We start from the raw sequence: 14,078 nt of genomic DNA, 5'->3' as shown, positions 1-14,078 counted from the left end.
GAAAGAGAGAAAGAGAAGAGAAGAGAAGAGAAAGAGAGAAAGAGAGAAAGAGAGAAAGAGAGAAAGAGAGAAAGAGAGAAAGAGGAGAAAGAGAGAAAGAGAGAAAGAGAGAAAGAGAGAAAGAAAGAAAGAAAGAAAGAAAGAAAGAAAGAAAGAAAGAAAGAAGAGTTACACAAATCACATACACATGCAGTATACTCTGTTTCATCATCCAAAGAGTATAATGCACATAAATACAGGATTTCTGTATCTATTATTAAAATATCCTTACAGCATTAAGACAATACTGCAGTATCCTGTTATCTTTTCTACCCAATCTTTTTGTTACAATCCCAGAATACCATAAAATTATAGTAACATTGGAAAAATTAGCCCATAGCATGTAAAAGATTATGTGTAAATGATGATCTAGCATCCCAACTTATTTAAAGATGTGATAAAAGTAGGGAAATGAATGAATTAATACAATTATTACCATGTATTTGTCTGAGGTATCTAACCTAGGAAACCAAACACCTTCCTATTCTGATACAGAGAAATTGAATGTATTCCTAGAAATCTCAGCATTTTCAAAATCTTTGCAAGGGAATCAAACAAATACAGAGATGTCTGAACATTTAGGCAATTTTTTTTCAGTTTGATAAAAAGTCATCAAGGTAACCATTCAAACTGTAATGAGACACACAAATGACTCAGACTGTTCAGTTACACTTTTTTATACATGGACAACAAACTTGAGGCCTAAGACAGATCACCATCTGCAGAGCATTTAAATTCAAGAAGGTTAAGAAGAACTGACAATATTTCAGAACTGAGTCATAAGAAACTCCTTGAATTCCATTTCTACAATATTAAATTGAACCCAAGAGGGTAAATCAGAAAGGCAATAAGATATTCCTTACAGGAAATCTAGATTCTTACAAGTTTTGCTTGAGGCAGAATGATAAAAACATACCAGAGCAAGCAATTTTGCTATATGGATGCAATTATTCTGCAAAGATGACAAGAAATTATTTAATTACATTTATAATACAAATTTTTAATAATTCAAATGTACAAAAATGCATAATAAAGATTGACTAATAAAAGAACTTACTGAGAAAGGGCAGAAAGCAGATCATAATGCTTCATGGTTTCAGCCAATGTATCAATAGCAGATTCTAAAGTCAAAAGCAGCTCTATGACGAAACCCTGGGGAAAGCCACAGGCCATTATAAATTATGCAATAGGCACAAGGAAGATCACAGAAAATCTACTAAGTAGTAACATAAAAATATAAAATCAGTAGCAGTAAACTAAATTATTTCATGCTTCAATTAGAACACAATCCTCACAAGACAGCTCAATTTAGCAGTATAGCTTCCAGACAAGAAAAAACTTCAATTTATTTATAAGCATTTACTGAATTAATTCTAGTTTGCATTTTTTTAAGGATGGATTGAAGGATGAAGTCATGCAGACTTATTCTGCAGTATTAAAAGATTAGATACACTCTTAAGATGTACAATGACATGAAGCTGAATGATTGCTAACACTTTATGAGATAAAGCTCTTAACAAAAGAAAACAAAAATAAGTAATTTCTTATATGGCTGATCTCAGTATTCTCTAACAATGAAAGAGGTGGTGTCTACAGTAAAGACATGTATCAAACTCTCTGAAAGAGCCTCTTGCTGTAGAAGAGAATGTGAACAACTTTTCCTCAGCTAATTAGGTGAAATTCAGGAAGTGTCATGATTAAAACTTTCATATTTGAAACACTTAAAAATAAAAAAAAACTGAATGAAACAATGCTTTTAAATTTTGCTAATAATGCACACACATCATTTAGAAAGACTTAGTATTCTAATAAAGTGGAAGCAAAATTTCAAATACCTGAGCTTCTTCTCCTGCATCTCCAACAGTTTCTACTAGTCTGGAGAGAACATCAGAAAGTGTAGATGGAGTGAGAGGCTGCTTCAGAGCCCTAAAAATCTGAAAGGACCTCCCAGCATAATGGCGAGAGGAGCACGACAGAGCAGTTTGCAAAGCAACTTCACTGAGACGATGTTCCAATTGATATCCTCCTATGAAGGGAAATAAATAGCCAAGCAATGCTTTATAAAAAACCAAATCCACTTGAGTTTACTGAAGAGTAAATTGCCACAGTCATTTCCAAATTTAAAATATTCTCACATCCTCTACATTTTTCTCAAGAAGTATTAGTCTCAAAAATCTTTACAGGAATATAAACATGTATTCCAAATACTTAATGCTAGAGAGACTCGTAGATAATAAAACATTTATGATTAGAATATTAACTGTTCACAATAAATTAATAAGATGGTTTATCCCATTCCTAAAAGATTATATTTAAATCTGTCATAACAGAAACATGAGCTGAAGTGAGCAATACACAAGAAAACTATTATTTAGAAGCAGTAATTTCCTACAGTGATTTCATAGATAACCTATGCATTTACATGTTTTAAAAAGTATTTATTTAGTTCACAGTCTTGTATATTTGATCATGTATGGTCTGTTTGCTAACATACCTGAGCTAGACTGTTTAAATATAGATACAACATGCTTTAAAAACACAGTTAACTGTTCAGCACTCTTTATATTAGGGTTCTTGGCTGAAACATCTTCATGATTCCAAAGTGGGCCTCTTTTTCTAAAAAATACAAAAATAGAGTAAACAGAATATAAAATACAGCCTTTGTCCTTAATATTATTTAAATGAAATTTAAACCTTAAGGTTAATTGCAAAAGAATCTACTACGTACTACATTAAAAAAACCATCTAGAAGCGCAGGCACGAATTGGAAGGAATTTTGATAACTGACCAATATTACACAATATACAAGAAGTTAAGACAAAGTGAAAAGCAGTGTATCAGTTCCAACTGAAATAACTGAGTAAGAAGATGGAAGAGATGCTATAGTACATAACAGATGTAATAGATGGAAGGTATAGTTACAGTATAATAAACTGTACTCTAAGAAAGAGCCCGTACAACTACCACCATTATGCACTTCCTAACTTCCTTTCTTCCCAATTCCTTTCCATTGATATGCCACACAATTATAAATTTAGGCTGAGGTAAAGAAAAAGTATCAAAGCATGGAGGAACAGGTAGGATTTCAGATTAACATTATCTTCAAAGCTTAATATAAACTATCATACAAACTGCATGACTGTGGATGATTTTACCAATGTCCTGTGCAACAAATTCATCATTTTTGAATAGCCAGCTCTCTACTACTAGCTAATCCCTAAACTGCACAGAAATCTTCAGGTCTCTAATAATCTCAATGTGTTCCTGCCCTAATTCAGAATAAAACATGGCAAAATACTTTTTAACAGAGAGGACTTGAAAGGATGGTCAAAATTCTCTGAAAGTGTTGGAAAGTTAGAGCTTTTCATATGTGTATCACATGAAAACATTTACTGGTGATAAAACAGAGACAGAATTAGAAAACATGATGCTAAATAGTGAGAGGTTTGCCATTTTTCCACAAAATATGTCTCAACAAAAATAAAAATTGAAATCTTACCTTGAGGTAATAAATTCTATAAGAGTTTTCACTTTTTCATCCTGCTCTACTGAAATGTCAACCTCATTGAGGATTGTGGTGTGCAGTTGAGAAATGGCAGCACTTGTATTTCCTAAACTGATGCTAGAAGAGGTAGAACTTGAACTAAGCCCTGAGTCTGTCATTGGGGAGGGCTGGTAATCAGGTATAAAATCATGAACACCTGCTGAAATTGAAACAAGATGATTATGCACTTTTAAGCTGACAGTTAATATTAAATATAGAAAAGGAAAAAATAGCCCTCTAAAAAGATCAATAACTTAGTAAATGTAATGAGAATACTTAGAAGAGAATAAATTAATGGATGCAATAATTTCAATGAAATCAACAAGTCTCATACATGCAAATTCTTCACATGACTTATATGAACTTTAATTGGGAACTGCTAGATCCCTTTTTAAAACCCCTCTATTATCCTTGATTTTGTACCAATAGTATCAGAGCTCATCAGCTTCTGAGGCATCTCAACTTAATTAACAAAATTATACAGACTATTTCTTACTAATGATCAGGTTTTTTTTGGTAAAACCCAGTCCCACTGAATCTGACAGTACTTGAAATCAGTGAACATTGAGTATTACCTAGTGAATGGACTCTGAGCAGAGCCCCTGTGGCTGCACAAAGTTTCTCTAAAGTTAGCTTAATCTTGTGGCCAGAAGATTTTTCTCCTCCATATAAAGAATCATGTGACAATAAAATACAACTGCAGTGACTGCTCACATTGCCCTTCCATCCATCCATGAAGGGCTGAGGGAAAGTAAACTACCAAGGAAAACTGGCAGGGCCTTTGACTGGAGCACTTGTACTTAAATAAGCTTAAAACTTACTAATCCACCACAGATTTTCACTATAGAACCACAGAGTTTTGACTGGGGTATTTGAGCTTAGTCAGCTCAAATAAAATTTAAAATTAGCTGGTCCAACCTTGGGCTAGGCGTTCATACCTGTAAACACCTTATCCTAGTCCCCAGCTGGAAATGTTTGATGCTGACCTTATTCTAGTTTCTATCAAACATCTTTGTTTTATTGTGTCCAGTTTAGACAGTTTATCCAAGCCCTTAAAGATTAGGAAGGGAATGGTTTGTACATGCCACTGTGTAGATGCACCATTAAAGTTCTGCTGAACAGATTCCTATAAAATAATCCTTCCACTATACACAGTGGAATTTAATTCCTCATTGCTACAAAAAACCAAATTCACAAATCAGACAACTACTTTTGCTAAGTAATAAAACCATTGCTGATGTGAGCAAAAGAGAACAAACAACTGTATGGCAATATGCTGCCACCTACTGAAATAATATGAAATACTAAATTTAAAAAACCCACAAAGAACTATTTTAATAGAAACTACAATACAGTCTCACCATCAAAATATTCCCTTCATAAAGAGGTACATAGAAATATAAAGTATACTGTATAATTTAAATATTGTAAAGTTAAAGGGAATATTAAAAAGTCATATCTCAAAAAATATTCTGATAGGCAATAAAGAATGCAATCACAGCTGACAAAACTTGGAAATTTTAACTCGCTATAAACAAGTAAGAGATGTATCTTCTTGGTTCTTATTTTCAAAGGCATCATGAAAACAGCTGTATTAAAGTTCTAAAACACAGATCTCCCTCTTTGATTTCCACTACAATTCCTCATACAACTGTGCTCCCAAATCTGACGACTGAGCACAAAGTGCCAATGAGAACTCCATTCATTTTGACTTCATTAAAATCCAAAGAAATTTTAATGCCAAGGCCTCAGGAAAATATTTGCAAGAAATGTGCAAGAAAAACAACATAAATCTGATTATGCCTGTAAGAAACAGGTAATTTCCCATGTCATTTTAACAAGCAACATGTAATAAATGAAAAGCATACCTGTGAAAGTGTAATCTAAATGGGTAGTTTGTTTGACAGTAAGCACCCTGGACTCGTTGAACTCTCTGTTTCTGAGTAGGACAGAAGCAACAGACTGGACATTACTGCCAGAGCCCATCACTATCAGTAGATGCAAAAGTAGTCGTTTACAATGCTCATAGACTTCAGAGTGACCGTGGTCAAAACCTAACACAAAAGGAAAACAGAGAGGCTTTATGATACTCAAAGGGCACATTGAATTACATTATTTAAAAAACAGCAGTATTCAAATTGGTCTGCTATACTTTACCAAGTAACAGATATAGAATTCTCTAAACAATATTTTTTCAGTGTTTCAATAGAGAAAAAAACAGCATATAGTTTAACAAACTTTATGTTGATCAGATTAAAATATATCTGATAATCCCATGGAAGGTTAAAGTACAAAGTCATTTTAAGTAAGAAGAATTTTAAGTAAGAACTTCATTTGTGCTCCATATGAAAATTACCACACTTAAAAACAGAAAGCAAAATATTGAATTTTACTGTGTCTTCTACAAGAGGTAAAAGCTTCTAAACAAAGTGCCCTAAAACAACACTAAAAAAATCTACATTGTAGTAATTAAGTTGAAAGACATTTAATTGAATTTTTAAAAATATTTAAAAATTTATTTAAAATTTTTTATTTATTTAAAAATAAAAAATTATAAATATTATCAAATTAATGGGATTTCAGTACAATGGTAAAAAATTCCTCAAGTTACTGTAAGTATTTCTGTAAGAAGTTAGTTACCTATAAAAATCGCATGAAGCAAAAGATGCAAGTATCCTCCCCACTCCACCTTTACACTGTGGTCAACTATCAAATCAGTCAAAAGAATCACTGCTATATTGCATCTAAAACAAAAAAAAAATAGAATGTTAGAAGAATGTAACAGGAACTTTACAAAGAGCTGAAAAGAGCTTAATATGCTTCTAACTTGTGTTCTTCAGTCTATAAACATTCACAAAGCTGTGTTATAAGGCAAAAGATGAAGGCTCATAATAAAAATAGAAACACTTTAATCCTCCAGATTAAAAGTTTGAGTAATCTTAAATTGCTAGGCCTGTGAGAAAACCCACAGAAAACAAATGTATTGTTAACTTCCCTTTAATCTGCTGTCTTCAAATGACTGTATTTGTGCAACACAAATGAAAACACAAAAAACTGCCACTGGCATTGCCAAAACAGCTACCTGTGAAGTGACATGCCCGGAGGAGAAGTTTCAGGCAAGTAATCCACCAGTGGTGACCAGCAACCTCCAGAAGGTGGGAAAGGGAGAGGCTCTCCTTGATTGTGCTCCATCACCTTCAACCGCCAGTTGGAATAGAGAGGCATTGAATCACCTAACACAACAGAAAATTAAACCAGAAATATATTTACAATGCATATTTCTGTATGTTACAGCCTTCTGAAGAAATATTTTAAAATTCTTGAAAGGTTGAGATCTGGGAGAGGGGAAGGGAAACCAGCTGTAAACAGTAGTAGTTGGACACAGTGTTTTGAAAGAAGTATTGTTTCTTTTAGTATAAGGATGATTCTACAGAGGTTGCACACATAACAGAGTAAGATGTTTTTGAATAGGTTCATAAAACTTATGATAAAAGGCAAAGTGATCTGATGACATTTCCTTGAATTTCAAACCTCATGCCAGATAGGGAGTTAATTAAGGCTGGGCCCTAAGATTTAACTGAACTCATCTTGAAGAGTGTTTCATTATAGGCTAAGGAAGTATTCATCAAGAGCACATCTTTATAGTTCTCACAGCAAAACCCCACCAGTGCTATCTACCAGATAATGCTGGCCTGATCCATGGGTAACTTGGAAGTTGACACTTTTAAAACAGCATAGCCCAATCCTATTGATTGATAAAAGTTACTGCTCAGAAAATTTGTAAATTTGTCAAGAAAGCACAGAAAGACATTTAGTTTTTTTATTTAGCAAGCTTCAAAAGTGCAAGAAAAACTTCACCTGTTTGGTATGAGAGTATACTGTGTTAACACACCCAGAATGCTTTACTGGTTTAAAAGTTGTTTTGGACTTCAGAACTGTCAGTCAAGACTAGAAACAAGAAAATTGCCTCAACAGTTCTATGTTTCAGTGATTCTACCAGCTCTGTTTGGAAGTATAGCTGCAGAAGTTTCAGATGTTCACACATGTATCAGCTCATTATCACCTTCTTCACTGGAAGTGACAAACTCCTTACTGATGGAATATGGGAAATATCATCAAGATACTCAGTGCTGCTATCACAAACAGCAAACAAATCCAAAACTGACTGCAGCTGTGATTCTGGATAATGCCTATCCATGGAGTAATAAACATTCTGGCTGACCAGAAGCCACTAACCTGTTACTGACCCAAAGTTTAGGAGATTTTGCATTAGTATGTCCAGCCCTTACAACAATCTCTGTAGAGGACATTAGGTTTCACCTCCTTAACAGTGGCAGTAAGAACTACATATTCACTCTAATCTTCACATTGTGCAAAGAATCAGTCACTGAAGAGTGCATCAGAAGATTCTAATGAACTCTTGTTGCTTCAATACAGTATGGACAGGACAGGTTCCATACTGACATCTAAAGCTCAAAATGCAGAAGTTCACCGCCTGTTGTTCAGTCATACAAGAAAATTAAGGAAAAGGCAGTATTGCACTGTGTGCTGTAACACACCCCAAGTACTTAACTGGTAGTAAAATCAATGGTCAATAAAAAATTGAGTGAAACCTAAGTCTGTGGGACCACTTCCACAACTGAAATATATCTGATTATCCCATGCAGGGTGAAGTACAAAGTCATTTAAATTTCTAACAACCTGTTAGCTGAAACAAGAGTTTCAGTGAAACAACTCTTCTGACCAAGCACACAGAACCCCCTAATGTAACACATCATTTACTGTCTGACCACTGTCCTCATTTTTGCCTGATTACACCACCTGTTTTGCTTTCCATAGCATTGCCATGGCGATTTGTATCTTAGGCATTGGTGCAAAAGTAGCCACAGTTAATAAGCCTCTGTTAAGGAAATCTTTGCAAATGCATAATGGAGTTTCAGAATAAACTTTTACCTCTTTCCATACCTCTGCATCTCAGTGGAAAAAAAGCAACAACATAGATCACAAAAAATAACCCAAGACATGTTTTCAGAACAATCTTGGAAATTAGATGTACATAAAGAGAACTTTTTTCCCTGCTATATTTTCCTTTGCTAAGGATTTAAAAATGTTTAGTATACTTTTTTTTTAATAAGTCAAGGAATGCTACCCTTTAAAAGAACAATTACTTGCAATTTTTTTTCTTTTTTTAAAAAACTTCTTTTCCATCACCTTTTTTTAAATCTCATCTTCATACTGCATGAGCAGTTTCTGTTTCTTGTGCCTAACTGTCGAAGGAAATAGAGTAAAACCATTTCATTCAGGAAGATGTTCACAACTCATTCAAGAGGATAACAGAAAGAACAAAGCATTCTTCCTTGAATATTTTATTGCAGTCAAACGTATGCTTAACTTCAATAGCAGTAATAAGATGGAGGAAGATAAAAAAACCCTTGATATTTAATAAGTTTATGCAAAAAACATTGATAATGCTCATTTCTTTATGTTCCACAACCTTCAGCAGAAACATTGACTTGTGAAAATTCTGTGTGCTATTCATAGAAATATTTTAAAATAAAGATTATTACTTTTTTCCTCTTCATATGATCCTCCAGAGCTGCTGCTGTAGCGAGATTCCAGTCTGTGGTGCTGGCGGTTCAGGTTGCTGTTCAACCCGCTGTAGATGTCTAGGTGTGCGTAGCTGTGGGTGCAAATAAAGCAGAATTAGTGACTGACATTCTGTGACAAACACTAATCAGGGTCTTTCAGGAAAACTGTATTTCAGCAAAACTCCTTTACAAAAAAAAATTCATCTTACAATCAACATGATGCCAAAGCACCTCAGCCATGTAAGACATACCTTCTCAAGTAACACCAGATAAGGAGATTCAAAGAGATTATCCACTATAAATTGTATTTCTGTTCCATCATTTTCACTAACATTTAAGCCCATTTAAATAATTGTTACCATTTTACATAAGTTCTTCTCACTCTAGAACAAAATAAGGAAATCCATGTGATCTGGCAGAGACATATGCATGTATACACACACGGTGTCCAAGCTCCTACCTTGCTAATCTGATTAAACTATAAAAAAATCAGATAAATTAGAGTGCTAAAAGCACCATTTCCAAACTGTTTCTATACTTCTCTCCTCCTGGCAAGTCCAAGATGTACAGGGTACATCTTATCAAGAAGCATACACCCTGGGAAGGTTTAAGACAACCCTACAGTATATGCCAAAACTCACAGAGACTTTCAAAACTGCCTTCATTACTTTACAAGTTTCTTCAGCTTGAGCCTCCATTGCAGCCAAGTCCTTGTCTGTGCCTTGCTAGGCTGAATTGTGAATGAATGACACCTTGCATTCCAGGTTTCTGTGATTTACTATCATACAGCTCACCTCAATTTAATTTAAGTATTGGGGTTGCCTCTCCCAGTATATTTACTATTCTAATTATATTGACATAATTATCCTAGAGAAGGAAAGAAAGTGTCCAACTGGGAAGTTATATCAGAACTGTAATTATTAAAGCTCTCAAACAAGTTGTCAGATACTCATTTGCAAATTTATGACATCGTTGCTACTCCACAGTAATGGCAGACGTGCACACTTTGCTCATGCTAATAATTACAGAGCCTCCACTCCCTCTTCACTTGAAGGTTAGCTATCCATATTAACACAAAATGACAGCATGCCCACACTCAGTTACTGCTGAGCTCCAACTACACAGCCTAAGTCTACATCAACTGTTTGCTTTCCACCAGCCTCACAGTGTCTGCCAAGTTTCTCCAAAAGATTATGTTTAAATAGCTCAAAAATCAGGGAGGGAGAAATCTGTTTTAAAGTTAGCTGTAAAGTATCTTGACACAGATACCAGGCATCCAAATACCCTAGTTAGGGAAAATAAACTAGCAACACATAGGCAGTGTTCATTTCCAGTGAGGTAATAATCTGCAAGTCATAAAATCACATAATTACTTGGATTGGAAGGGACCTTAAAGATCATTTGGTTCCAAACCCCCTGCCAAGGCAGGAACACCTTCCACCAGACCAGGTTGCTCAGAGCTCTATCCAGCTTGGCCTTGAACATTTCCAGAGATGGGGCATCCACTTTTCTGGGCAATATGTTCCAGTGTCTCACCAACCCCACCTCACAGTCCAATTGCCCTCATGTGAACATACACATTCCAGTGTAACAGTAGTTATTTCAGGCACCACCAACAATGTAACTGTAAGCATTACAGTGCTTGACCTGGACTGGAGTTCAAATTGCAATTGAGGCTGCTAGTTAATCCCAAATATTATTCCAGTTCTGTTGACATGCATGCCACTACATGGAAGGTAATCCCTGCAATGAAGACATACCTGGAGCTGCTGAGATGGGAGTATTTAAAAGTACCTAGAAGGAATTCCTGTAATTCAACTAGTAACAGCTCTTGGAGGAGATACTTACTTCTCTTCAATACTGTCTTTCATGTGTTTACTGTCAGGATTGCCATCTGTTGGAGCCACCATTGTATTGCTACTAGAAGTGGTACCTGTGAATTATGGACAAGGAAAAAGGTTGGTCAAAAAAATGGAAAAGTAGTCTTAAGCACTACAAGATCACCTTATTTACTGGTCTTTGCCCAGTAAATCATATAATCAGGTTTATTCTACAGCAACTGGCACAAATACAAACTGAGTCATACTTTCACATGAAATAAAGGATTGTGAGCTGCTACCATAATTTCACTAACCAGAAAAAAAAATATCTATTCCAGGAATCTCTAACTCTTCAATGTAAATTAAGTAGAAAGTTTTTAAAGCAGTATCTAGAGACCTATTTCCTTTTTTCCTGTATTATACACCTCACGGTAATCTGCAAAATGTAGTTGGACTTTGTTAGCCAGTTAATTCAAACCACAAACTCATTAAGGATTAAAACCTAATAGCCTGTGGTGAAGCTTTTAACAATTCTCTTTAAGGAGAAATTTGCAAGCATCACATTGAACTGACAGTCCCAACTGGAAGCAATTTTGTACCCTTCCATCCTTTGCAATTCTAAATTACATTAACTGCAAGAGCCCCAGATTTTTTTACACATTTTTTAAACACTTCCAAGAACAAGTGCCAACGCATCCACCTTGTGATCCACATAACACCATGTGATAAGTGCAGGCTGCTTCATAGTATGGACAAATTCTCAGCACAAAAGTTAAGGCCTTGCTTAGATTCTCTCCCCACATCTGTGTCTTTTGCAGCTCAATTTGACAGATGGAAACTGCACCAAACCAAGACTGCTTTTCCCCACATTTCTCAGCATGTTCTTGGATTGAAGTATGAGGTAGACACTTTTGATATGTTCAGCACTTTGAGGGGTTTTTGATGATTGGTCTATTGTTAATAATTTCCAGATAAATTTTCCTAAGTAAGTGCACTTAAATCTTGAAACAAGTCCTGTGGATGCAGTTTGTGTCTGCAACAGAACTTCAAATGCAATGACTTAGATGGATTTAAAATTATATACATTTTCCCTATGGTTTTACTGACTAAACATCAAAGTCATATAGTGAGGGTAAACAGTGCAAGGTCTCTGAACACAGATGAAGTCTGATGCACACATTAAGACAAACCCATCCCTTGTGAACCTATCAGATGTTCCTCAGTAAGAACTCTGGGTACACCAAAATCTGCAGGTACTGTAAAACAAACTTTTAACCTGTTTTTTAGAAACAGAACCTCACACTCCTACAGAATACTGACAAAATCCAGTCCAGTGGCATAACTGATTGACAGCAGCATGTTTATAATTATCAATAATAACAGTTGAAATGAGTGAAGTCAGTAAATGCTTACCTGAAGTGACAGAGGGGATTTTGTAACTGGATGTAATGCGGTAATATGGTGGATTATCCATATGGGTGACTCCTGAACTGACAGGATCCGTGAGCTGAAGTTCACTCACCAGCTCTTCTAGTAGTTGCATTGTTTTGTCTCTACCCAAATAAACAATGACTTTCTTTACCTGCAATAAATATATATATATATATATTTATTTGAAAATATTTGAATACCACAACTTGTTAGAATCAGTATCTACCTGCACTACACGCAACGATACATGAAACTTACTCCAGTTCTAAAAGCATCCTAAGTTGCTTTCCTAGCTGTCAACAGCAGGAAGCATGGGGAATATATCACAACAGTAAGAAAGCAAATCTTCAGAGTTCCAGTCTTCTGACAATAAAGTTTGAAAGTATGCTTCTGAAAATCATTTAAGCAAAAGATTTGCTTACAAAGGTTTTAGCAGCACCTGAGACCAACACTGGAATGAATGTATTCTGATACAATTTCTTTTTGATATTTCACAGTTCTGTTCCATACTATTTCTTTTCCTGCATATTATCATATTTTTCTTCATGCTATCCTGCAGTGCTCTCACATCCATTTTCACATAAAATAAAATTGGTTTTGAGGGTGCTTGGGATGGTTTGTGGGGTTTTTTTGTATAAAACTGGTCCTGAAAGAATGATGCTCTGCAGGGTGTAACTGGTGCTTTATTTTCCTGTATTATCTGTCTGCTTTTCAGGAATATACTAAATTATGGCATGAGAAAAAAATTTTTCAGTGTGTACTCTTAATAAAATTAATCCAAGTTTACCTATCAAACTCTGAAGATTACTTTTTATGACAAAAGAAAATAACATGATAAGACACATGTAGAATCTTTGTAACTTTTAAACATTTTTTATTATTTAATCACTTGATAATATCCATGGTCTTCATATAGTCTCCTACAATCATTCAATGAATGACAAATTAATTAATTTAATTGATTCTGTAATTTTGACATAGATGTCCAAAGTAATGCAAACAAAAGAACTGAATTTGATTTGTTCATAGTATTAGTGGTCATAAAATACAGGGTGGAGATTTTGATACTATAAATCCAACCTCACATTTTTATTTGGTGATCTTTGCTGCCAGACATACTAATTTTTAAAATATCAATAAGCACCAATAAGAGATCTGTCACATACTCACATAAGGCAAAAGGCTGGGTTCACTGTTCACTCCACAAATACTGATCAAGAAGTGCAAAATTATTTTCAGATTCTTTGGCCAGCTGTCTGCCAAAGTAGTCCAGACGTTTTCTATCTCCGACCAAGCCACTTCATCACCATACTAGAAAACAAAATAAATGTATGTCCTGAAAACTTCATCAGAAAACACTGTACTCAGAAACTATCTGTACTGATCAAGTGAAACAGCTCTAGAAGAAAGAGACACAAATCTTGCAGGAAACTGTTGCCTTTTTAATGTTCTGGAATGATGCTTTCATGTGTATTTTTAAAAAATGTTCTCTGGAAATACCTTTTCTTCTATAGATTTAACTATATAAAAATATATCTTAAGATATGTGTACATATTTTATATCCCATTGATATATAATACATTAGACTGAGGAAGCTGGGCCTTTCTAGTCTAGAGAAGACTGAGAGGGGAGGGTCTCATTAATATACATATAAG

The 14,078-nt window shown here is 34.8% G+C and overlaps 1 protein-coding gene across 9 annotated transcripts in view; it reads right to left on the bottom strand.

Moving 5' to 3' along the window:
- FRYL (FRY like transcription coactivator) overlaps positions 1-14,078 on the bottom strand; it is a 163,509-nt gene that overhangs the window by 37,733 nt on the left and 111,698 nt on the right. For 7 of the 9 annotated variants that reach the window (XM_058025353.1, XM_058025356.1, XM_058025352.1 and 4 more), the window contains 11 exons: positions 13,593-13,733; positions 12,405-12,573; positions 11,020-11,104; positions 9,151-9,263; positions 6,666-6,816; positions 6,224-6,327; positions 5,452-5,637; positions 3,539-3,743; positions 2,534-2,655; positions 1,875-2,065; positions 1,097-1,191 (listed from right to left, as the gene is read on the bottom strand). In XM_058025353.1, the coding sequence (XP_057881336.1) occupies positions 1,097-1,191; positions 1,875-2,065; positions 2,534-2,655; positions 3,539-3,743; positions 5,452-5,637; positions 6,224-6,327; positions 6,666-6,816; positions 9,151-9,263; positions 11,020-11,104; positions 12,405-12,573; positions 13,593-13,733 (1,562 nt within the window). The remainder of the gene's footprint in view (positions 1-1,096; positions 1,192-1,874; positions 2,066-2,533; positions 2,656-3,538; positions 3,744-5,451; positions 5,638-6,223; positions 6,328-6,665; positions 6,817-9,150; positions 9,264-11,019; positions 11,105-12,404; positions 12,574-13,592; positions 13,734-14,078) is intronic. The other 2 variants (XM_058025350.1, XM_058025357.1) reach the window with 1 other exon arrangement.

This window comes from Melospiza georgiana, chromosome 5 (assembly GCF_028018845.1).
Source record: "Melospiza georgiana isolate bMelGeo1 chromosome 5, bMelGeo1.pri, whole genome shotgun sequence".
In the NCBI taxonomy this organism is placed as follows: domain Eukaryota; kingdom Metazoa; phylum Chordata; class Aves; order Passeriformes; family Passerellidae; genus Melospiza; species Melospiza georgiana.
Note: the sequence above shows the minus strand (reverse complement) of the source record. Positions and strands in the feature narration are given on the sequence as shown.